Genomic DNA, 25,491 nt, shown 5'->3' on the forward strand with positions numbered 1-25,491 from the left:
TATTTTCACCTCCATCAAAATGAACAAAGAACTTTATGTACATTGCGTATACACGGGATATTTGTGATACAGAACAAAACTTGAAAAGGTACATAAGAGAATTATGAAAGTGAAAAGTAGATGTGATTACATCTTTGTTAAATACATAAAGCGTATAATACAAGTCAACTAAGGATGAGGATGGAAGTGGAGGGTCCCACTAAGAAGCAAAGCTTGTACGATATGGGACCCTCAGAAAAATACACAAAACATCAATATAAAACACAATAAACGAACCGATGTCAACTGACATCAAAATGATTGGGAAGAGGAAAAAGAGAGAAAAGGAAAGGAAAAAGAAGAGGAAAAAAAGAGAGGAAAAAAAGGGAGAAAAAAGAGGGAACTACAGCATGTGCCATCATGGACGCAAGCAATCTGGATTTCATAATGTAAAATAAGTGATAAAATACAAGCTGGATTGAATGTAATGCAAAACATTTTTTATACGTAGTTATGTTGGTAAGAATGCAGGAGAAAAAAAAAACACATCGTTATATTTAGAACACAGAGAGGGACATAGTTTAATAGGAGGACTTATGTAAAAAAAAAAAAATGATGACTTGACTGAGATGATAAAGGGAAACTAACTCTGTTGGATGTTGTAAAGTTTCAATAAAAATGGTTTTAATTTATTCTTAAAGGAATTCAGAGATTGAGCAGTAGTAATGTTACTGGGAAGTGAATTCCAGTACTTATAGATTGTTTAGATTGTTTTTACTCCTTTAGATTGTTTTTACTTCTTGGGTTGACAAGAACTACCTGCGTCTTCAATTAAATCTCCCAGAATTAAAGAGATTGTGTTTGATTTTAGGAAAATGACCTATCACAGCCAGGTGCGAAAAATTTAGATAGGTAAAAGTTACAATTTAGTACAGGGCAGGCGGAGCGTTTTCAAAAGTGGGGGCACTTCCGGGTTTCATGAGCTAACAAGAAAAGGTCTTCAGCGGAAAAACATAACCTTACCGCGCTCACATTTCAAGATCTCTATCTATTTCTCTTTAGTGCCACTTACGTACTTCCGGGTTGGGGGGGGGGGGGCAAAGTGATGACACCTTATGTATTTCTTCGTATGGTGCACAAAAAGTGTGGGGGCCCGAGGCCCCCACGGTTCCGCCGGTCATGTAGTAAGAATCTGACAACTTCTGCAGTGGACAAAAAGCTTTCTTCGTCTGGAGAGTATAAGAATTATACAGATCTGTTATATATAAAGCCCGGAATCGAATGCACTCTCTCAGCAAACTGAGATCATTGCACATTGATAGAACTATTCTCAGTCTTTTAAATAAATCAGTTGTTGAAAATACTGCACATGTCAGGGCATTCGGTGAAAAGGAGCCGGTTGCATGACGTACAATACTAGTACTAGTAACTGATTTGAGTTTCACTCAAACGTTTTCACCGCTAACCGTGCTCGCACCTACATAACATAGTGAACTTTCACCTCCCTTCATTATGTAGACTCAGCAATCACAACAATGGCCACCCTCACGCAGTTTGTGATATGTTTGGGTATAGTTTTCAAGTTGTCACTCGCAATCGACACGTCAAAATCTCCATTTGATGATGTTTTTGAGGACGTAACATCTTGTAGCGCATCATGTCAACAAACATACCCTCTTCACACATATCCAAAGGTAGTGTTTCTTCTGTCTTTTTCGTGAGGTGTTCGCATCGTTGGTAAGGTGTCGAGTGTCTTGGCATTGTGGATGTTTACAGTGTGTTGTGCATTGTGTGTGCACACCCGAGGTTTACGTAAAAAGTGTAGGGCCTAGGGCCTACTGGCTATGCAGTGAGTGAACGGTGTCGCAATCGCTATTGCAAATTACGTACTTAGAGACAAGGAATCCTTGCAAATTAAGTGTGAACGAATACAGGGCTCATAAGTTTTACATAATTTGTTCTTGCTGACTTTCACGCAATCTACTTGTACGTGCGCTTGCCTCTATAATTCACTAAATTATAGATACATTACAAGATGAATTAATGGCGATGTTTCTATCATGAAATTGAAATGCATGCCAACACACATTCGCACACTCGCAGAAGAGGGTGCTAATAATAGAAACCTTCTAGATAAAGTCTAAATTTACTAGTAATAGTAATTTAATGTGCTTTTGTATCCTTGTAGTTGTATTGAACTTGTATTTTCTGTTTACTGTAGATCCTAGTTGAGATACAACTGTAGGAACTGTCCTAACGTTAGTCGTTAACACTGTATCGCAAATTTAACTGAACCAAATTGGGCTGAAATTGGATAAACTTTATTATTATTATTTTATTATGAATATTAAATAAAATTTGCATGAATTTGAACCAAATCAGTTCTTGGAAGCGTCAAGTCGTCACTCAAAGCAAACTTGCTCTTTGCGAGAGATCATGACATGGCATGACGATGGCATACGCTGCTTGCACAGTTTACACTACTGTAAAAGTGGAAATTTTCGCGGTGTTCAAATTTTCGTGCATTTCGTGCCGCCAGAAACTAGCGCGAAAATAAAAGCACGCGAATATTTTTGCTTGCCATATGTGCCTGTGCGTGATGTCTTGATTCCGCGGAATTAAAAACACGCGAAACTCTTCCGACCCGGCCAAGTGCGAAAAATTAGTCGCGCGAAAATATCCACTTTTACAGTATGTGCATTGTAACGATAAAATTGAAGTTAACCATGTTAATGGGACTCAACGCGAGAGCTGAATGAAAACTGCATGTGTGCATGTCTGTCTGTCTGTTTATCTCATGGTCTTGTGCAATCTACATGTAGTAGGAACTGCATTTCTCATTCGACATTCAACTTGCCATAAAAACTATGAACATTGAGTTTTGTCTTGTTTTGTTTTTGCTCCTGTCCTGGTTACTTGAAAGATTCATTGTCTGCAACATATTGGTAGATGGCTAAATTCAGTTTCAGATTGTGCAGGCAGCATACACCACAATCGGATTGTTCGCAAAGATCAAGTTGTTGAGCGACAACATGAAGTTGATATTGATATTGATAATTTCCGATGACCGATTTGTAGTTCAAATTTACCTGAGTGATTACAAATATTAGTTATAGCTATTCTATACAAATGTAGTGTCTGTATCTGTATCTGTATCTGTATGGTTTAGTCAGCAAAATGTCCAGGAAGACACATCCACGCTAACTTGTAGAGAAGCACTACGTGTGGATAGAGCGCGACTATTGAAATTGCATCAAATTTTGCTTGAACAGTGTCTACATGTATATCCTGTGATTTTGGTCCAAAAATAGTGATTGTACGTGGATAGGAAAGTACATTAGCGCCCAGGAGGGAAATGGCCTTTTCTTTTTTTAATAATTTGTTAAGATGGGGATTGTGCGAGAAACGAACCTTATTTAATTTTTAACCATCTGTATGTACACTGTAAATATATGAAAAGGTGGAACAAAAACTACATGTACGTGTACAATGTGTAAACCACACCACAGGAGATTCCACAGAAATGTTTATGGCACTATAATACATCGTAGTCTTAGGGCATAAAATTTCATATACTTCAATGCTGCAGGTCCAGCTTGTGAAAATCCCACGGAGATTGTTGTTGACTGAACACCTGACAAATGGTACAAAAAGAAAAAACAGAAAGAGTACCGAAGAGGAAGAAATAAAAAAAGATAAAAATGAAGGAAGAAGAACTGAAATTCTACTAGTTGAAAGTCTACTACAGTGTACATGTACATGTATTAGCATTGACGGTGGTACTGTAACAATTTCACAGATGATCCTGAAAAGTCTGTTGTACTTCATGGAGGAATATGAGAATTATTTTTTTCTTCTGTTGAATTACTTTATTTCTTGGGGGTGTTTCATAAAGCTGTTCTTAAAGTTATGAATGACTTAAGAACGAGTGGTGATTAGTTCTTGTGCTACATTGTATCGCGCACTCCCCCTTTCCTCCTCGTTTGGTTCCAGATGGAACGTTGAGGAGTATCTTGAAGAAGAAGAAGAAGAATGAATTATTGAAATTCTGATAAGTACAGCACATCATAACGTGTTCCAGTCGTTAAGTCGTTGATAACTCCAAGAACAGCTTTATGAAGCACACCTTTCCTCTCTTTTACACCAAGATGGAAGACCTGAGGGCCTGTCAGAGAGGCTGTCGGCTGTTTTCCATGCTGGAATTTGGAGAGGTGGACTATGAAGAAACGGATTTCAACGCCACAAAGCTGGCATGCAAAGGAGGTAATTGGAAACTTCAATGAACTAGACAAATGTACGGTACAAATACTATGAAGATCAAGAGAATGATATATTTGGAGGATGATATTTTGGAGTAAAAATCACTAAATTCAAAGTGTTCCTGTACAACAACAGCAACAACAAAAGATAAACAAGAAAGAACAATGAGAAAATTATTTCCGCTCTGAAAAGTTTGCCTGTAGACTGATTTGCAATGTAGCATTCATTCTGGATATGGTGAAGATACATGTAGATTGTAGGTAAATATATATGTATCTTTGCTTTATGAATTTGCCCCTTGTAACTTGGATGTATTTGTGTGCACAGAATGATCATTTTCTGACCAACTTTAAATTGAAATGTAAAGGAGTTGCTGGCTTCCCTTTTAAAGTTTCCAAGAAATACATTTGTACCCCTGGATTTGGCAGAATGCTGTTTTGATGGTGGAGACCACCCCTTATGTGCACCAGATAGATATAAAAATTACATTTGAGACTAAACATCTATCTTTATTGGTAACTGAAACTATGTACGTACATGTAGAGTATTGTGTTCATATACAATTGTACAATATTTTTGAGCGATCGTGCTGACAGAATGTAAGCTTCATATGCGTATCCGGGCAATTACCCCCAGAGGGCAATACCCCCCCCCCCCCCCCCCCCCAGCTAAATACTGGTTAGTGGTAAGGTTAAGAGTAAAGATTAGGGTTAGGTTTAGGGTTAGGAGTTTGGGTTAGGGTTAAGATTAGGTTCAGGATTAGAATTAGGATTAGGGCCAGGGGAAGGGTCTGGGGTACAATTGCCCAGGGGGTAATTGCCCTAGACCCTTTTAAATATGTTGTACAAGTACTGTACAATGTACTGTACATACCATAAATTACTCACTGTACATGTAACTACCTGCTCTAGAGCTCTTTAAAGGGGACCTCCGGATGAATTTCAGACTTTTACATTTGAACTACTATAAATTAGTCAAACTGAGCACAGAGTTTCAGAATTTTTAGTGATTGGGATGAGGAATGAGAATGTTTTCAAAATCTATAACAAATTGCAATGAACAAGGATGATGACATAGCAGCCTCACCGAAGGAATGCTTGAGTTGGGGCTCAAGGAAGCAGAACAAAAGAAGGCATGCATAGATTTTTCACAGGTGAACTTGTTGAGCAAGCGGTATTGTAATGGAATTACACTGCTACATTTCTGAAATATATGAGGCTCTGATGTCATCAACACTGTTCAGTGTAATTTGTTTAAGATTTTTAATTTATTGGTTTCTCTGCTCAAGGACCACAATAAATTCCACAAATCTATACATGGAGCTGTCGATTTATGTATTACATGATGTGAAATTATGAAAATCTTCCGGAATGCCCCTTTAAGAACTTGCCTCTTGAATGTCGTGATTTTCATCATACACTGTGTAGTAGTAATACAGTGTTTGCATATTATTTAGCATTCAGCAGCTGTGTGGACTTGATATTAGGTCCTACATTGTGTACCCAGTATTGTGTAACATTTTGTACACATTTGACTACAGTGATTCCAGCATTATTTCTCTGCATTGCCCTGTACAAAATGAACCTCCATGTTTGCCACTGAGCTGTGTACATGTAACCATTTCTGTTTGAAGATATTTTGCCATTTGTTTGAAGCAGCTTTACTGACCAAGTACTTTGTACTTGATGTGTTTCCCCTGCATGTTGGGACATGAATTACAATGTATGAAAACCTCTTCGTTCACACACTTCAGAATTTTGCCACAAAATATTTTGCTTGTTCCTTTAATCAAAACACTGCAGCAAGTCTCAGTTACACATGACAACTTTTAAAGTAAAAGAAGGAAACTTTACCTCAAACAAGAAATCATAACAATCAAGTCATGGTAAAATATTGACATCAATGTAACCTTGTACAGGTTTGTTGAACTGAAGCACCATACAAGGTTTACAACTGTGCATGCATGTGTGTGAATCATTGGGGGATGGGATTGGGGGGGGGGGGGTAGTGGATAGCTGTAGTCTTTAGGGAAATCTTGTAAAAATGATTTGAAGGAATGTTTTTATTGCTGACCTCGTAAATCCGTAACATCAGAGTAAGTAAAGCTAGAATATCATATGTGTAGAAATACACTACAGGTATATGATGTACATGTACATGTGTACATACATGTATGTGTACACTGTACACATTGTACATACATGTACAGTGTACACTTTTTACATCCATATTATGATTTCATAGTTATTTTTGTTCAAAGTACTACAGTACTGTTTGTACCTGTACAACTGTACATACACTTTGTACTGCAGCATGGGCTTGCAAAACAGGGCTCTGACTGTTGATAATCTATCACGTTCCAGCATAATTTTACACCATCTCGACTTGGCTGTAAGGGATACATGACATACCAATGTTTCAGTCAGTCAGTCTGCTAGCCAATCTGTCCATTTGTCTCGCTGATAGCAATATACAGAGATCTTTATTTATTTGCATATTATGCACATATACAATGTGTGCTCTTAAAATCTGTCATACATACAAGGTGTACAGTGTACATGTGTACATTATGTACATATGTACAGTATTGAATCTTTGTCAGCTTGATGTGAAGATAAGCATGGGCAGTTACCAATGGAGAATCCCTCTCCCCGAACAAACAAAAACAAACAATGTACGCTATTAGACAATAGTAATGACACATGAAAGAAATTCAAGTTGTATCATACAATTGTATATCAACAGTGAGAGATGATTCATGATCCATGATGTACATGTACAGTGTACGATAATACAGTAATAATAAAGATATGGTTTTTTGTTCAAATCTGACAATCTAGCAGTTTGAAGGCTGATTTAAGGTTGCTTCTCATCATAGAACTTACAGAATTCACAACTGAATGTACAATAAAGTTGAATATATGCATGAGAATAAAATGCAGTGGAAATTTCTCATTGACACACATCAGACCTTAGCTTCTATAATGGAATACAGGTTAAAACTGCAAAACAGGAAATGAGATTTAGGATGGTACATGTATAAGGCAAGGTGGAGAAAAGGGGGCATGATACAGCTGTAGTAAAGAAGGAAGAGTTGGGGAAATAGGTCCAATGCACAAAAACATGAAAACTAAAAGTAAAGAATGTGGTATCCACACGACATTAAGCAGGAATAGGTAATCAGCATATGTGTATGTCCATACATGTAGATATACAAGAAACAAACAAACAAACAAACATAAAACAAAACAAAACAAAACAAAACCAGTAGAAATTAAAAAGATACTTAGAATGGGAGATAAATCAAGATACTGTCGTAAGAAAAGGCAGGAGAGCGGTATGGTTGATATGAATTGGGGGAGGGGGGAATAAAGGGGACTGCCAGTTGGATCATACAAAATTTAATATGTAAAAAACAACAACAACATAAAGATGATGACGTGTGATGTGAGATCTTTAATACTGGAGGCACTACTGTAGGTACTACTACACGTATACACATTGTACACTCTGCTGTACAAAGATCTAATCCCACAGTGGATCCATTATTGGTGTATGTACAATTGTACACAGTATGTACACTGTACTCTGTTTCTCTTGTGCAGTGTATTTGGCTTGCGTGGAAACACTTGACTCATAGTCACTCATACTGTGGTTTTTAGCCTATCACTGCAGCGTACGTGTACATTAATAAAGGTTTTATACCTCCTCGATGACATGGAAGTGTGCCTTGTACATGTGCTACATGTACATGTAGCTCCATTTGTTCATGTATGTATATGGGACAAATCAAGCGTTGCATCTCAATTTTGATAACATTAACAGTTTAATACCCCATGACGTTAATTATCGCAAAGTTTGTGTAAAGCTGTATTTCATGCAAAGATGTAGTGAATGCAAGAGACCATATTAAAAGGAAGTGATATATTAGAGGCACTGTCATAAACAAAATTAAAGAACGTTGACTCATCTGATTTACTGTGTACAAACAATATTGTACAATCTAAGCATGAACGGTATTACACTGTACAGTACATTGTTTGTGGGAAGTTGATTACATTAAAATGTATGTACTCATAATCTGTGTACAGCTCTTGTATTGAATAGGAAACGTTTTATACCAAAGGTATGCATTGTACATGTATTGTACAAGGAGGAGCAACAGAAATCCAGCCCTCCATTTCAAGAAACTTACTGTCACACTTTCTGTCCTGTCTGAGATGTTTAATATTCATCAATCCACATGTTTTTCACATTGACGTGTGACTGTTTAATGTACACAACATGTTTATTCTGCAGAACTTGTAGTCGTACAATGTATGCTTGGCATGTACAGTGTACAGTGTACTTGGACTTTAAAACACTATACAGTACACATCTGTTATACTTGTACACTGCCATTGTTAATGTTCATGCCAAACATTTTGAATGTAGGCCAAACTGATTTTGTATCACCAACAAGATTGCCACTTCTCAGTGAATACGGGGTATTGTAAATAACCCGTAGTTTAGCCAATTCTGTCTTGTTATCATATTGTCCTGTTAGCAGTGTCCATACACACACTAGAACCACACATACAAAATTGTACCAGTACAATGTTTAGTCAATTGACAGTTCCTTCATGCCTTGTCCTCTAATTGAGCAAATTATTTGAGATACAAAAGTATAGGATTGGTTTCAAATTTGTGAACACTTCGACAGATACACATATATCATGAAACATTTCCATGTAAAGATATAGTTACATTGTAGGGCCTAATTCTTTTCACATTCCCCTCACAATCATCTTTGTACAGCATTTACAGAGCATGACAAAGAAAAAAAATGGTGCCAGTATATCATCTAAAAAGTGAAACAATCAAGTGATGGCCATGCTGGATCACGTGAAAGTGGGTCTAACATGCTGCAAGGGCCATGACATCGCAAATCTGAGGCATAACACGCTAGTACAGTACGTCGAATGCAAAAACACACTACAGCCTGTACTTGTTTGTGTACTTGAGGGAATCACGGAGTAAAAACATTAAGTACTACATTACAATGTACGTATATAGTGTCGTCCCTTGTTACCCATTCTTACTTACTGTATTTTGTGAAAAGTAGAGTAGCAATTACTGGACCCTTGCAACTGGAAAATTACTAACAACACACAAAAATGGCTGACAGGCAGCAATTCATAAAAAATGTCTGTACCGTGTATGTGAAAATTTTGTCTTGTAAATTGTGTCAGTGTGCAGTTTTATACATGACAAATTGTTCTTTACTTTGTGGTTGTATTCATCTCCAGCATGCCACGATGCCTACCAGTATGACGGGGAGGATCTCATCTTTGCCTGCTGTCTGGGCTGTGCTGAGCAACTCCCATTTTCCATCCAAATGAGGAAAGAGGTGAGCCCAATCTGTATAAACAAAGACACAGTACACTGACCGCCCTCCAAAAAAAACCAACCAACCAACCAACCAAAAAAAAACAACAACAACAACAACAGCAACAACAACCAAACAATTATACAGTCTTTATATTCCAGGAAATAGAGAGATAAAGGCAACGTTTATGAACAAAGACTGAAATTAGGCAGAGAGAAATGTTGCTGTGATTTGTGATGTGCTTTCCAGTTAGTGGTGCCTGTCTTTCACTTTCTGTGTAGTACAAAGGATATGTTGTTTCAGCATGGGATGATGGTAGAGGAAATCCCTGTCATGGTTTTGTGGGATTGTTAGCTTTGCTTTCATTGAGAGGGTATAGGGTTCAACCCCTGCCACAACACCTAAATGTTCGAGCAAGATTCTACAAGTTTATCTACTTGTACAATGCTCCTTTCTGATGAGATGTACATGTACAATGTATGGCTACCCTCCAAGAAGTTGAACACTATTACACTGTACATGTATGGTTGTAGTCCTGTGTGCTAGAAAGTTCCAGTGTGGCAGAAATACCTCACCCCCCCCCCCCTCCCACCAGGTTTGATTCCAGTGATTTAGGTATACCATTATGTCTGAAAGGGTTTTGAGCACCTCAGCATAATGGAAAGGTACTATATTAAATTTCATTATCAATATTTTATAATACTTACTGTAAAAAAATGGAAATTTTTGTGGTGTTGAAATTTTCACGCATTTTGCGCAACCCGAAACTAGCGCGAAAATAAAAGCACGCAAATATTTTTGCTCGCCATATGTTCCAGTAGTTGATGTCTTGATTCCGCGGGATTAAAAACACGCGAAACTTTTCTTACCTGGCCGAACGCGAAAAATCAATTACGCGAAAATATCCACTTTTACAGTATATCCATCATTTTTGTTATCACAGTTGGTATTGCTATTAGAATAGTTGTCATTTATTCTTGAATTTGATATTGTCATAATTTTCTTCTTTTTCATGTTATTATGAATCGTTATTGTTCTTGTGGTTGTTGTTGTTGTGGTTGTTATCATTATTGAATCCACTGACATCTTGTGACCTGACCCCTCTGTGTCTGCCACCAGTATGCCAGCCAGGAGCCCACCCTACACCTCCTGCACCCTCTCTTCTCAGTGCACAGCATCTTCCAGCAGCTGACCAGCAACATCCGGGGCGTGTCCTTCTCCGCCTCCATGTTCTTCTGGCAGGGGGACAACAACCAGGTCTACGTCTTTGAGACCCAGCCGGAGATCGACATCTTCACAGTGGACCCCGACCCTCAAGAACCCTTCAGTAAGAATCCAGCCTTGTTGCTGGAACTCTTATGAACTGTTGTGAATCAAATACAGTTCGACCTCGATTATCCGGCCTCCTTTTATCCGGAAATCTCTATTATCCGAACGCGTTCACGCAGTGAAGGACTTTTTTTTTTAATCCAAAAATTGAGAAAAAAACAGTGACTTTAAACTCAACTTAAATTTCTACAAAACTCACACTATTTACCTACAATATTCCCGACAGAACTAACATAAATTCACACCACATTATCAACGTAAAAGTAGGCAGTCATCACCACCGTTGCGGGGTACGCTATCTGCCTACAAGCATGTAGCTACCAGTGCACTGGGACAGCAGCTTGGACGGCAGCTATATACATTAACATTGTGTCTCCCATATCCGGCCAATTCGCTTATCCGGATGAGCGCCGGTCCCGACATGGCCGGATAATCGAGGTTGAACTGTATTGTCGTTTGCCAGTTTGTCAAGCAAGATGCCAGAATCATGTAGTTTTGTTGAGAGTGGTGTTGATTTAATGGTAGTTGAAAATGAAGCCATGGAAGGTATGCATGGAGAAATAGATTTTTGGTACAGTGGACTCCCATTATAACAAAGTCTTCGGGACCGGCAGTTTTCTTTCGTCATATCGAAATTTTGTTATAACCGAACAAATAAATAATAACAATACTTAGAGTAAATAATGTTGAGGCCCAAATTTTCACTTCGTTGTAACCCTAATTTTGTTATAACCGTGTTCGTTATAATGGGATTGCACTGTAAGCTAATTTGATATCTCCAGTAAATGTATCAGAGCTGAATATCAACAATAACAAAGATTGTTATTTATCTTATTTTTTCATAGGCTTCTTTTCTAACCATGTCAGGCAGTGGGGTTTGTATGCTCCTCATAATGTGGAAAAGCGTATAAACTACTCATCAAATGCCCAAATCTATCATATCTTAAACTAGAGAAGCACTCTGAGAGCGCAGACCTCCGCCAAGTATTTTTTTCCACCATTTTCCACCACTAATCTTGTTCTTCCATTAGAGATATCAGTGATTTCCACCCATACGTACTTATAGCATTGTGTGCTGAAAGTCGCCCGATTTCCCAATAATGTAGAAGCCTTTGTTACGTCATAAACCCTCAGCTGCACGGCGCACCTCTCCCTAGCAGAAACTAGAGCACGCAATTTAGTGCGCGCATGCAAACCTCAAATACGCGCAGCCTGAACTCCCAAGTTCATTGACCCTACCTGCCAAAATATCAAAAATCCTTCATAAATCCCCCCAAGATTTTCGGATCACTACCAAAAGTTAATCGTTTGTTACTTGTGTCATTCTCAACCTTTCCTGCAAGTTTCATCTCAATTCGTTAACTACTTTTTGAGTTATTTTTCACACAGACAAACTAACTATTAAACTAACTAACTAACTAACTAACAAACAAACAAACAAACCAACGGCAACGAAAACATAACCTCCTCCCTTGGCGGAGGTAATTAAAGATTTGAGCTGTTATCAACACAGCTCTCTTACATAAACAAAGATGTTAAATTTACTGGGGAAAGAAACAACTTTATACAAACCTAGCAGCAAGCAAAGATACAGGTATCAGCCACAGGACTCAAGTCCATAGAGATGGCAAACCTATCATCGCACAGTGATTCTCACAATATGCCTAGACATTTGCGTCTACTTATTGGTCTATTCTTTTGGTTTTTCTGATTGAACTAATATACATGTATTATGATATACTGTAAAACATGATATTTTTCGCGGTATGAAATTTTTGCGAATGGGAGCCGACGGCCTTATTCGCAGCATGAAATTTTCGCGAGTTGCCTCTAACATTCAATGCATATAGTGTAGACAAGATCTTTAGCATGCATTTTAATTTCGCGAAACTGCTCTCGCAAAATACGTGAAATTAAAATGCATGCGAACTTTCCTCATTTTACAGTATGATATTTTCCTTCTGGTGTCCTCAGATTTTGGCAAGCCCTTTAGCGGCTTTGAGACCAACCTGGAAGTACTGAATGACCACGACCCGACCTCTGACCCCAGCCGACCTTACTCCAGCCACCTGGACACCTCCACGTGGTTGGATTGTGTCGCCAAACGCTCAGGGCTCCCTCGCTGGCTTCTCTCTATCACCATCCTCCTCTCCTCCGTGGCTCTCCTCTGGCTCTGCTGTGCTACCATGGTAACCGCACCAGAGAGGCGGGTCCATGTACCAGTGAGTAGACTCTTTTTACCAGCCCCCTAAAATAGCTTGATTTCCAAAGTTTGTACAGAATTTAATTGTTTCCTTCATAGTGTAGTAACTGTTCAGAAACAGGTATGGCATAGATCTTTACCTGTCTGCACAAGTCAGTAAATTCTGATAGATTAACCCGTTCATTACGGGAACCTGGTTTACCAGGTTCCCGTGGGAGCAACTGATATACGGGAACCTGGTTTACCAGGTTCCCAAAATGAAGACAAGGGTGCCTGCTTCAGTGGCCTAAATTCATGTTTCTTTGTGTTAAACTGCTCAGAAAAGTGGGTTTGATGAAAAGATCAGAGTTTCTTCTATCAGGATTTGTTCTCCTGCTGTTTAAAAAAGGGGTTTTTACAGTATTGTGTACCTTTTCCTTATTTATTTTTTTGCTTGTTCTGCTGTAAACTCGTACGAACATGTACATAATGATCAAGGCTGAGATCAGTTAGAAATGCGGGTTTGCTGACCCCAGTCACCTCATTCAAGTACCTGGTTTTGTGTAGAACAAAAGATTCTGAGAGCTCATCAGCGCACGCTCTATTCATACCTCGCACCCGATCGATATTTCCATTGTTCACGGGCACATGTAGTTGACCGTAGAAAGGGGGACACAATGAACCGCTTGACTGCCTTCACACAGCTGGATTACCAACCTGTGTGCCTCTCTGTCGACGGGCGAAAAGAATCTCGTTTGGGGGCATTAAAGGCACTCAGAGAATTGCGGAAGGAACGGGTTAACAATAAGCTTCATACCTGATATTGGTGGTAAGAATTTATTTTACAGCAGGCACCTTCTATCGCAAGTTCCTCCTTCATATCAATAGGTGTCCTTGGACATGTGTGCCGTTTTTAAAGCAGATTTTTGTGATATCACTTTAATGTTTCATTCTGAAAGTGAGCAAGGCTGTGTTAGTCAATAGTATTGCCTCTGATGTGTGATAATGACTGTGATACTGTTCTACTGTGCAATGTTCTTGTGCAGAGCAGCCACATGCAACATTTTCCCTGATTCAGACTGTCTCAAGAAGTCAATTTGGTGACTTCCGTGTTTGTATTTCAGTATTCCCATTAGGGTTGATTGGACATGGTAGACTTGCAGTTATGACTGATAGACAACTGACACTGTTCAATACATTATGCCATTTTCAATCCATATTCTAGAAACTGAGCATCCATGGAGATTTGGAGTATCTGAAGGAGAGCAAGAAATCCCCCATCGGCTCCCAACCAGTCTACATCACTACCCTCACCTCTACCCCGCCCACATCGGACAGCAGAGTGAGCAGTGACGATGATGACGTGCCACCCCTAAACCTCAGCATCGATATAATGCCCACCCAGTCAAAGATTTGAGCTGGCTGGCCTCTCCGCGCGGCTGGCATATTTTTAATAACTTTAACGTGTAACTAAGAAACAATCAGAGATGTAAAGAGTCTTTTCAGGTGTTTATGTTGTATCACGGCATACAATCATACACATAACACACACCCTCAAACAAAATAAACACAGCAATGTTTGCTGCTCCGTCAGAGGATTAATCTTCCTCCTCATAGGTAATTCTGTGATTGATCATTATATTCCAGGTATTAATTTATGTGAACTTTTCTTTCTGATCTACAGACTTTTTGTCGCTGCTCTGAAGGAGATGTGAGAGATTTGTGCAAGGCACGATAGCTGTCGGTATATAAGAATTACCACTGGATATGCTTTCTGTATATTGGGCAATAGTCTTATCTCTAAGAGGTGTTTTTTCGCTTTGTGTAATCAATTATCATGACGTTGTGTCTTTTCTCCTGTTTCTGTGTTACGTGGGAAGCTGTACATGAAGTTCATTGTGAATCATGAAATAACTCAAGTGTGCAAAGACCTTCATCACAAAGCCTTCAGTATGAAAAGCAGTCTCTTCACAGATCACACAGAAACTTGCAATACTCCAAGAATTATATTTTATAGGGTGCTTGTGTCACGACTATTTCAAATCTGGTCCATGCTTTATGCACCGCTCAATTTGCATATTTGCCTGTGCAGTGTACACCCATTTCTGCTTCAGCCCATGGACTAGATTTAAATCGTGGAATTCTCTTGATCAGTAAGATGAAGCAAAGAAGCAAAAATATGAAATTTGAAAACAAAATGGAGAGTGATTTATAGACAAATGAGTGGAGCATGGACTCTGTTGTTGGTGCAAATAGAGGCTGCCATTAAATCTGTTACCATGGTACAAACTACATCATCTTCCATGTGCACGCCACACCAGACAGCTGCTACGATTATTCTTATTTTGGGGTCAAATAGTTTGTGTTGACTCTAGGAATTTAGGTATTTAATAGCATTATCATTTATGTCGTTTGTTACCATAGTTCACCAATGTCTTTGTGTATTTAAACAACCGAAGGTACATTGTATGTGTACAAAAGTTTTCTATTTACGAAGTAAACTCATTGATTCAAATAAAAGTCTACATTTGCAGCTTAGTTTAGACTGCTGTGTTTGTAACTTGAAACCAAATGTGATGGGTAATGCTCTCAACTTGGTCTGTCAGAAGTGAATTGCATCTTCTGATTATTTTCCACTTTGCTCAGTCTCATTTAGGTGCTCTTCCATCTAGTAGACCACCTAAAGGTCAAATGTCAAGATCATGGCTGTAACTTCAGGTATATCTTAATGATGAGGTGTGGTGTACTCTGGCTAACATCTCTATTACAACAACAACAACAACAAAAGAAGTGAACAGAAAATGGTCAGAACATGCTAGAGACATCAAGAATATGTGCACTGAAGTGTATCAAAGTACCGCGAAAGAAACTTATATTTTATAGGCATTGCAGAGACTGAACTAGTCTTGGGTATAGTCATTGGTGGCCAGGACTAAACACATTTAATTTACATAATTTGCAATGTTGTATTAGGACACAGGGATATGTTCAAGAACATTTCAGAACCGTGGTACCATCTTATTCTCTGGGAAGAGGGGTTGTGTAGAAATTTATGAAACTCGTGGTGTTGGATTCCTGTTGAAAGACGTGTTTGGGGAGTTCCCCTGTTCCATTTTTTTTTTTAATTCGTCAACAAGACAGTCATGTCTCAAGGTATATTGCGTTAACAAGTGCTGGACCTTGCACATATTTTGTGTTTAAAAAAAAAAGGGCAGATTTACAGAATGGATGGCTTTTGATGTTACATAAACATGTCATTGTGATGTTTCCGTGGGTATAATAGTTTCTCCGTGAGGTAGATGTGCCTTATTAATTTTTCACCTTGTTTTTGGTTTCCTCCATTTTTGACCAATGAATAAGACTTCATGGCATTATTTGTTGTGGACATAGAATACATTGCTGCACTAGTAATCAGTGTGGTGTGAGGTAAAAAAAAAATGAATATTCTAGTTTTGAGACAAAAGCACAACATTCCTTCTCCTCTGTAAGTTTATAGATTTTGAATGAATCCAAGAGGAAGCTGCTTTTGCTGTGGGTTGGATTTAGTAACTTTTTCTGTCCCGATTTCATTTCTTCCCGTTGCACATTGTCATAGCACATGCGAGATTCCTGTGGGGATACATGTAGTGTGAAAGAAAAGGAAGTGACTTTTCACACTCTAAAGTTTGGTGTTTTGAGGTTGCGCAAGTCTGGGTGGTATAATTTACCGGGAATCTGGCGACAAAATACTAGATAGTTCTATTCATATACACTGTTGCATGTAGGCATGTTTAATTCCCATCATAATCAATTGTTTCAAACTTGGCATGTACGCGTAAGTTTCTCTTTTTGACTTGTTAAGTTTCAAGCAGATTACGTTGCTTTGCTGCAAACTTTTTTTTTTTTTGTAAATTGTTTTAAATCATATGTCTGCTGGTAAACATGGCTCTTAGAGGAACAGCTAACACTTGCATGATACATGTACATTCAATTCTTGTTATATATTTTTCTTTATGTGAGCGGTGGTTGAGGGGTTTTCATGTATCCCAAATTCATATAATGTATAGTGTCATAGTTATATGTAATAAACTAAATTACTTTGTAGTGTATCTTTGTGTAACTGATGACTCTTATGTTCCGATCACTGTTGTTTGAAAAAATACACACACACACACACACACACTCACAAAATCCCACATATTTTATGAGCATTTGAACATATGTTTGTCAAGAAACATTTCAATTTTCATGACTCGAACTGTTATCAGACACTAGTTGGAAAAAAATAGTGGAATCTGGTGAGTTGTCACTATGAGTTATATCAAAGATACAATGTACAATTGTACTTACATTTTATTCAGCAAGATGTGCAGGCGTTATTAGTGAATCAGCGATATTGGATGCACACATTAAATTTCATGCTGGTCTGAAATCCACTCATCCACGCCTCCTCAATTCAAAGGGGAATGATACACAAATTAACATACATACAGTGTTGTCAATTTAATGAATGCAGCAATATTTGGAGAATCTATCAGTGAAGTTGAAGGTAAAATGGGCAATTCATTCAAAAGTTATGAATTTCCAAAGTTTCAGTGCCACCATTTCCTCGACAGTTTGTCTCTGCAGGATATACAAATGTAAAGGGAACATTTAGAAAATTCCACGAAATTTCATTTTTGTAAAGGTACACATTCCCTTGAATTGTTACGTCATGGGTGATATTATTCCCCCCGCTTTCTGAAAGAGCTGAGCCAAGTGCTCTTTCATACGCTAGAAAAATGAAAACGTGTTAAATTTTCCTTATTTTGTTTATACCGTCCTGCGATGATGTCACAAACTGCTATACATGTAGTCTTCTCATCTAAAGTTTGGAATAAGATCTTTTGAATGGGTTGTCCCATTTTCCTCAAACTTCACTCATATGTTCTGCTTGTATTACTGCATTCACTCAATCCAAATATTTACTTGAGTTTAAATCATTCCAATGATTCTAGTCTTTGTGAGTTGAGCTGTAGTATTTGTGAGTTGAGCTGTGTTTATCGTATGTATGATAGGGAGTTTTCGCAAGCACAACGTGGCCGGGAGTTGAGCGTGCCATGTGCAAAATTTGCTTCAGCGCATGATCAAATCCGAGAAACGTCCCGTCCTGGGGGAAAACATGTACGGTACTCGGCCAAAATAGTGTTTGGTCACGATGCTCAGCAGGAGTGAGCCAGCCAGCCAGCCAGCCAATCAGCAATCTTGTCCCCACGCCTCCGTCCTAACAGGAAAGCGAAACTGCTCAGATATAGGGACGGAGGCGTCCGACTACGGAGACTGTCACAGGTGATTGCTTCCGCGTATTCTCGGTCTTCCCGTCGTGTAGCGAAAACTCCCTGATGTCAACTTCAGGAGGATAGAGGGATGATGTATTATATCACATGAAGTGAAATGTACATGTAGCTGCTTCTTTTCATTTATTTATTTATTTATTTATTTTTTTTTTTGGGGGGGGGGGGGGCGGTGTGCAACACTTACACACGATAGAAAACTGGCCTATACCGGAGACCTGAAGTGAGGATACTCAAAAGGGATTTTTTTATCGATAAAAACATGCACTATTCTCATAGTTATGATACATAAAATACAAAAACACACACAAACATACACACATCAGCACCCACACATATACACAAATACACAGAGCAAAATGACTGCTACATGTTTCTTATTAGTGTCGGGGAAGGGGGGGGGTAGGAAAAATTAACTCCCCTTAAACCCTAATGGCTTCAAGTATCTTTGTAGTAAATGCATGCACTATGTGATCACTTCATATTTCAAAATTGCAAAAAATTGAGCAGAAATGCACAGTGCTAAATCCACATGTAAAATCATAACTGCCATCCTATTGATTTTCTTTAAATACAATGTGTAAGAAATATGTTTGCACATTGTAATCCACACATGTACAGGTGTACATTTGTTTTCCCTTTCCTTAAATAAACATGCCTTCTGCAAACCCTGGACTCTAAACTGCCAGATCAGCTGTTACTGCCACTGTTTACATGTAGACAATGGTTCACTGCACAGATCAATATCCTTCAACCGTCATCTCCTGGTCCACATTGCTATACATAGCAGCTGTAATCAGCTTTCAATACTTTCCGTCAGCCCTTGCAAAATATTGTGCAGACATCAAGGGATACCTGCGGGCAATATCGGTACTATTTGCTGTGTTTGCCAAAAATACTGCAGGTTTTGTGGAAAATACTGTTTTTCTCACTTTGTATTGTCTATGCATGTACATGTCTATTTTCATCCCTCAGGAATACGGAACACACTGCACTGCTGTTGGTTGCAAGGTTGACATCCCTTGATGTCTGCACAATATTTTGCAAGGGCTGACGGAAAGTATTGAAAGCTGATTAAAGCTGCTATGTATAGCCATGTAGACCAGGAGATGACAGTACCACACATCCTGTTGCAAAATGTATTCAACTGGCAATCTAAAAGAGGCACAGTAGACATTTCGACCACCTGACAGTGATAAAAACTCAAACTGTTTGAATGAATTGATGACAAAGTTTTACTGCTGTGAGACTTTCATTATAGATATTTTAATTTGAGATAATTTCCCAAAGATTTCACTCAAATCAACCCACCAGATGGATGGATGTGCAGGGCATCATTGTGTGATAGAAAGAAAAATGAAAACATCTGCCAATCAATGGGCCTGGTGAGGATAGGACAGGTGATGAGGAAGAACAGACTGAGATGGTATCGACATGTGGCCAGGAGAGAAAAGACTCATTAGCTGCAGAGAATAGTAAATTTCCAAGTTGCTGGGAGAATTAAACCCAAATGAGAGACCCCGTATGACATGGGAAGAAACTGTCAAAGAAGACAGGAAAGAATCTAAAATTAGCCACATCTATCCAACAGACAAGATATCATGAAAGAGAGCCATTTAGGAAACGACCTGTCCAACCCCACTGAGTAGGAAAAATGGACTTTAAACGATGAGGATGATCATAATTTCCCAACACTGTATAAAACTAAAATAAAAACTCATAAAGTTGGCATCAACAAGATATTACATACATTGGAGGCTTTTAATACAATTATGAGTTCAATAATATTTGTGACCGTGCACCACAAAACAAACAAATAGTCGCACCCCTTGATTTTACGTGAGGACTCAAGAAAGGTGAAATGGGTGAACCGAGTCAATTTTGAGTTTGACATATTTTCTGAAAGAACTATTCTTCTTCTACATTATTCTTGAGTTTGGGATCATAAATTGATTGGGAAAGTGGGGTTTCAGCAGTTTTTCTACAACCCCTTTTTTGGTATTAAAAAGCATTGTGATCAGGTTTTTCTAAAAGGCCCCTTTCATTTCTTGCAAATCCTTTGCACCCTCTTCACTTTCAACTCTAATAACTTTTGAAAGGATGATGCTACTGCTCTGAAAGTTGACATTTATCATTGTCACAATGTGGTAATAGACCATGCTCAATTTCAGCTTAATCTGATCATCCCTTAATTGTTGGTGCTACAGTGGTTAACATCATGTTTTTGTTCCATTCATGGTGCAGGTAGCACGGCTAGTAAAGATTAAGCACTTGAATAGACCCTGTACTTCAGAGCCTCTTTTCTCAATTCACACTTTCCAGAATGGGTGCTTTCTTTCCAGTATTTATATGGGTTAGGAGAATCCACTTGAATTGAGTTATACATCATTTTAAACCTTAGAGTGTGCTCTTTCAGAATCTGCCCTAAACTAAAAATCCATGTCTTGCGACTTTTTGTTTGTTTTGTGGTGCAGGGTCACATTTATACCATCAGCATTATCACCCTTTTCACAGTTCACAGCTTTGGTGGCACTTGTCACCCATATCGTTATTGATATTTATGGCATGCAGCTGCCAAGACATCAATGGTGATGAAATGTCCCTTTTGGGCCCCGTTACATAAAAGTTACCATTGTAGTAACTTTGCCATCCAATGGTAACTACCATGGAATTCTTGATTTTGATTGGTTGTTGAGTATTGTTACCATGGTAATTACTGTTGGATGACAAAGTTACCAAAATAGTAACTTTTATGCAACAGGGCACTGGTCTGTTAGTCTCCCATACTGGTCTTCCTTGCACATGTTTATCAGTTGTGCTCCTCTATAACTACCAGTATTCAATCCCTTCAATCTTTCAGACACAACAAGCCTAATAACCAGATCATGATTATTGCAAGCTCTTATTACACAGTCAAATCTCGTTATTACCAGGGTCAGATACCAAGCAGTTTGTTATAACTACACTTGTAGACTCCCTATATCTCAATACCCTGAAGCTTTCATGTCGACATCAGAAACCTTGTCCTATGTCATATTGACGCACTTCTCATCACTGGGCCCTCGTTGAGGTGGCTTGTGTGGTCCCACATGGCCCTCCAGGTTCAGGTCATTAACGTCCGAATCATGTCAACATACGACTGTTGTCCATTTGTCCAGTACTGGAGCAGTCATCATACTTTAATGCCCCTCTTCTTCAGCTCTTTCCTTCGCTTCTTCTCCTCCGCCTCAATTTCCTCCACCATCTGCTTGAAGCGAGGGCTGCGTGGGTCGATGGCATAGCCTAGCTTCTCCTTGGCCATGGCCAGCAGCTTGGCCCGCTTGACCTGCTGGGCCTCTAGCTGGTCTTTGTGCTCCTGGACCTTCTTGCGGTAATCTGCAATCATTTGGGGCATCTTGGCCATGTTGGCTGCAATCATTTTCTCCCTGGAATAGATAGAGTTAGATTGATGAACAGGTAGGTTGGATTAACGAAGACTATAAGAGTCGCCAAGTTTAGATAGTCTTCATACAAGAATACAGGAATCTAGTAAAGGTTATAATTATGATCTTATAAACCAAGGGGGGGGGGGGGGAGGGGGTGAGGAGGGCTTTCAATATTCCTATTTCTTAGCCCTGCTTTTCCAGAACTTTTTCTTTCAACATTTATTAATTTCAAAACCATTTTAAGAAGACCACTGTGAATACACCATTCATGAGGCCCTACATCTGTGATCTAGTTTGATAGAAAACATTTTGTGGCATTTTGACAATATGACATAGCTTTAGGCCTACATGCAACCAACACACTATTATTCCAAACTACAACATCCCAGCATAGTTTATACTATGTACATGTACAGTAATCACATCTCTGCCCTTGTTGATTTGTTACAGCAAAGTGATCCATGCGACATTCAGTTCAGTTCGGGAAACCCACTCACAAGGGGGGCCCCTCCTTATAAGTAACCCGTCCCCCTTATAAGTAACCCCGTCCCCCTTATAAGTAACCCCCGGGGCACCCCTTATAAGGAGTCTCCACGCTTTTTTGCAATGTAACGCGAAAATGAAAGGACTGCGGCAATTCGCTTGATTATGTCCATAAAGCTTCACAAGTTTCCTAGTTACTCACGAAATTTGAGCAAAATCGGTTTGAGGCATCATATCTAAAATCATGGATTTAAATGCGATGTCAAACGACCCATGCGAATGCTGAAATGCGAGCGATTACTGGCGTGAGTGTCGCCAAGCGCGGCGGCGCGGCAATGCTTGAGTGCAGACGTGGCGACTGAGTACGTACACTCAGTCGCCACGTCTGCACTCAAGCATTGCCGCGCCGCCGCGCCTGGCGACACTCACGCCAGTAATCGCTCGCATTTCAGCATTCGCATGGGTCGTTTGACATCGCATTTAAATCCATGATTTTAGATATGATGCCTCAAACCGATTTTGCTCAAATTTCGTGAGTAACTAGGAAACTTGTGAAGCTTTATGGACATAATCAAGCGAATTGCCGCAGTCCTTTCATTTTCGCGTTGCATTGCAAAAAAGCGTGGAGACTCCTTATAAGGGGTGCCCCGGGGGTTACTTATAAGGGGGACAGGGTTACTTATAAGGGGGACGGGTTACTTATAAGGAGGGGCCCCCCTTGTGAGTGGGTTTCCCGAACTGAGTTATACACATACACTGCACTGTATGTTTAAAATTACATGTCATGGGTGCATCTTATTGTTACCTGTATGTTTTCTTCTATTCTAGCATTATCAATTCACATCATTTTCAATTATGTGCTGCTTTTACTCACTGTACAAGTGACTCTACTGACACTGATCAAGATCAGGATACGTTAAAACTTTGAATAAAAATTTTACTGTGAAGATAAAGAAGGCAAGCTTGATAGTCTAAATCACTAAATCAGATATGAACGAACCTCTTAAGCTCTGCCAGATCTGCTTCTCGCTTTTCAGCAGCTAGTTCTGCTTGCATTTCTTGGAGACTCTGGAAGTAGATTGCTTCTTCCTCTTTCAGTTTACGTAGCTCCTCTTTAGTCGGCCACATGATGGCCGGATCAACGCCGGACGCCTTCCCGTGAGTAGCATACTGCCTCGCGTACCAGCCCCGGGTTTGTCTCCACGGCGGGTGCTCTGCGGGAAGTCTGGCGAAGGGTTCATCAAGGAGGGAAATATCGTACTCTTCCTCTTCCTCGACATATTCCCCCATTCCTTCCAACACTTTGTCAGAATACAGTCTGCATGATGGAGCTGGTATTTGACTGGGATGACGGCAGACATGTAAACACGACGGGCGGTTTGCTTGACTGGACAGCAGTACCAGCGCACGTCGAACTATCATGGTCATGGAAGCAGCCATGTTGCCTATTACTGTGCGCGAGTCAAACGCAGGGGGCGTGCATTATGAAAACACCTAAGAGTTTTCTCCACCACACCACCACCACAGAACGAAGATGATACGGTGACAATGACTACCACTCATTTTATGCTCTTTGAATATGACTTCTCTTCGGTTTGGGAATATCTCCTCTCTCTCTTTTTTTTTCTGCTAATGTCTATTTCAGCCATAACTCGGGGGGGGGGGGGATGGAAGGGAGGATGGGCATCAGTATGCCTAACAATACAGTAGTTACGTAGCAATGCACCAGGTCCTGACTCCTTCATACCTTGGAAATCAAACCTTGGAAGTGGGCTCAGTTAGGCCTATTTATTATACCGAACTTATTTGCCCCTCTGCGCCAATAAGGATGATTAACTTCTGTGCAGGGAGGTGTTCTGTGTGACAGGCTTTGTGCAGCTGGAGTACATGGTTACAGTTTATACCAAGGCAATTTTTTTTCTTTAGTTTGGTTTCATTGAAAATAACCGGTGTTCTTTTTGTGAGCAATCGGTAGAAACATATAAACATTTATTTTGGGATTGTAACTCTGTATGTTAAGAATTTGTGGCAGAAAGTGATAGATAGGTTTGAGATTACAGATCTTCGAAATATAGAGTGTAAAGATGTTCATTTTGGTGTTATGGGATGGGACCCAAAATGAAACTGTATAATACAATATTGAAATATATACTGTCATTTTTAGATCTAGGTCGGAGGGGGAAATTCCTACTTTTGAGGAAATTCATAAGAGAATAATAAGATTTCGGGATGAAGAAAAAGAAATTGCTTTAAAAAGAATTAAGTTGGGATTATGGTTGTTGAAATGGGAAAATGCTTCTGAAACAAGGGCCTAAGCATTTTTTAAAAGTATTTATCATTGGTGAAGGTAATATTATGTGTTATTGGCCGCGCGCGGAGAGGGGTAAGCTGTTGCTGTCATACACTGTAAAAACATCGGTGTTAGATTTAACACCACGGGCTAGTGTTAAATCTAACACCGATCAAACTTCAATAAAGGACCACACCCACAGGTGTTGAAAATGCACTGTGATGGTGTTGAAAAGTGTTCACCTGACACTTCGTGGTGTTAATTTGACACTGTAGGGCCTACCTGGTGTTATTTTGACACTGTACTGGTGTTAATTCAAAAATGACACCACATGGTGTTGATTTGATATTTGTTGGTGTTAATATCAATGGTTTAACACCCAGCTTCAATAAGAGACCACACCAGCTGGTGTTACTTTGGTGTAAATTTATTTTCACATTTTTTCAAAAATCTAGTATTTTAATGTAAAATTCTTGATCGTCTTGTCTAAACTAAGAATCAACAAGAAGTGCAGTTACTAAGAAACTCTTCAAAAAACACTTTAAAAATTGGAAATGACACCCGGAGGTGTTAATTTAACACCATAAATGAGCACCGAAAATTTAACACCAGCTCGGTGTTCACTATTTAACACCGGACTTTTTGCAGTGTAAAGGTTATTGATTTTACCAGCAGCTTTGAGTTTGATGAGTTTGATGAGTTTGACGGATTTGTATTTGAATTCGGAGCGGTGCTTGGTGCGGACGGATGCTGCTGTTATGCATACGGTCCATTATGTTTTACGTATCAACATTTGGAAGTCGTTTATTCAGAAAGGAAGGTGGTATAGGTTCGGGTGTGTGTGTATGTGCATGGGCGTCACC

General features: G+C 39.3%; 2 protein-coding genes across 2 annotated transcripts; one reads left to right on the forward strand and one right to left on the reverse strand.

The window, feature by feature from the left end:
• Positions 1-1,509: 1,509 nt before the first annotated feature.
• On the forward strand, positions 1,510-15,677 carry LOC139725294 (transmembrane protein 59-like). The gene is made up of 6 exons (XM_071636382.1): positions 1,510-1,673; positions 4,128-4,242; positions 9,528-9,628; positions 10,727-10,934; positions 12,911-13,158; positions 14,344-15,677. Exons 1-6 carry the CDS (start codon positions 1,515-1,517, stop codon positions 14,533-14,535), a joined length of 1,023 nt encoding a protein of 340 aa, XP_071492483.1. The 5' UTR covers positions 1,510-1,514; the 3' UTR covers positions 14,536-15,677.
• Positions 15,678-21,190: 5,513 nt separating this feature from the next.
• Positions 21,191-23,778, reverse strand: LOC139725273 (uncharacterized). Its single transcript, XM_071636360.1, has 2 exons — positions 23,339-23,778; positions 21,191-21,855 (listed from the first exon to the last, which is right to left on the reverse strand). The coding sequence occupies exons 1-2, from the start codon at positions 23,776-23,778 to the stop codon at positions 21,603-21,605; spliced, it is 693 nt and encodes a 230-aa protein (XP_071492461.1). The 3' UTR covers positions 21,191-21,602.
• Between the last annotated feature and the right edge of the window lie 1,713 nt (positions 23,779-25,491).

Source organism: Diadema antillarum, unplaced genomic scaffold (genome assembly GCF_040938485.1).
Source record: "Diadema antillarum isolate AM-2024a unplaced genomic scaffold, OU_Dant_1.0 seq00000030_RagTag, whole genome shotgun sequence".
Taxonomy (NCBI): Eukaryota; Metazoa; Echinodermata; class Echinoidea; order Diadematoida; family Diadematidae; genus Diadema; species Diadema antillarum.

Excerpts from the sequence above, each read along its gene's own strand:
- LOC139725294 (XM_071636382.1), top strand. The coding sequence starts at position 1,515 with ATGGCCACCCTCACGCAGTTTGTGATATGTTTGGGTATAGTTTTCAAG. Across the intron at positions 1,674-4,127 it reads CTCTTCACACATATCCAAAG|ATGGAAGACCTGAGGGCCTG; the intron begins GTAGTGTTTCTT and ends TTTTACACCAAG. Across the intron at positions 9,629-10,726 it reads CCATCCAAATGAGGAAAGAG|TATGCCAGCCAGGAGCCCAC; the intron begins GTGAGCCCAATC and ends GTCTGCCACCAG.
- LOC139725273 (XM_071636360.1), bottom strand. The coding sequence starts at position 23,778 with ATGGCTGCTTCCATGACCATGATAGTTCGACGTGCGCTGGTACTGCTG. Across the intron at positions 21,856-23,338 it reads GATCTGGCAGAGCTTAAGAG|GGAGAAAATGATTGCAGCCA; the intron begins GTTCGTTCATAT and ends TATCTATTCCAG.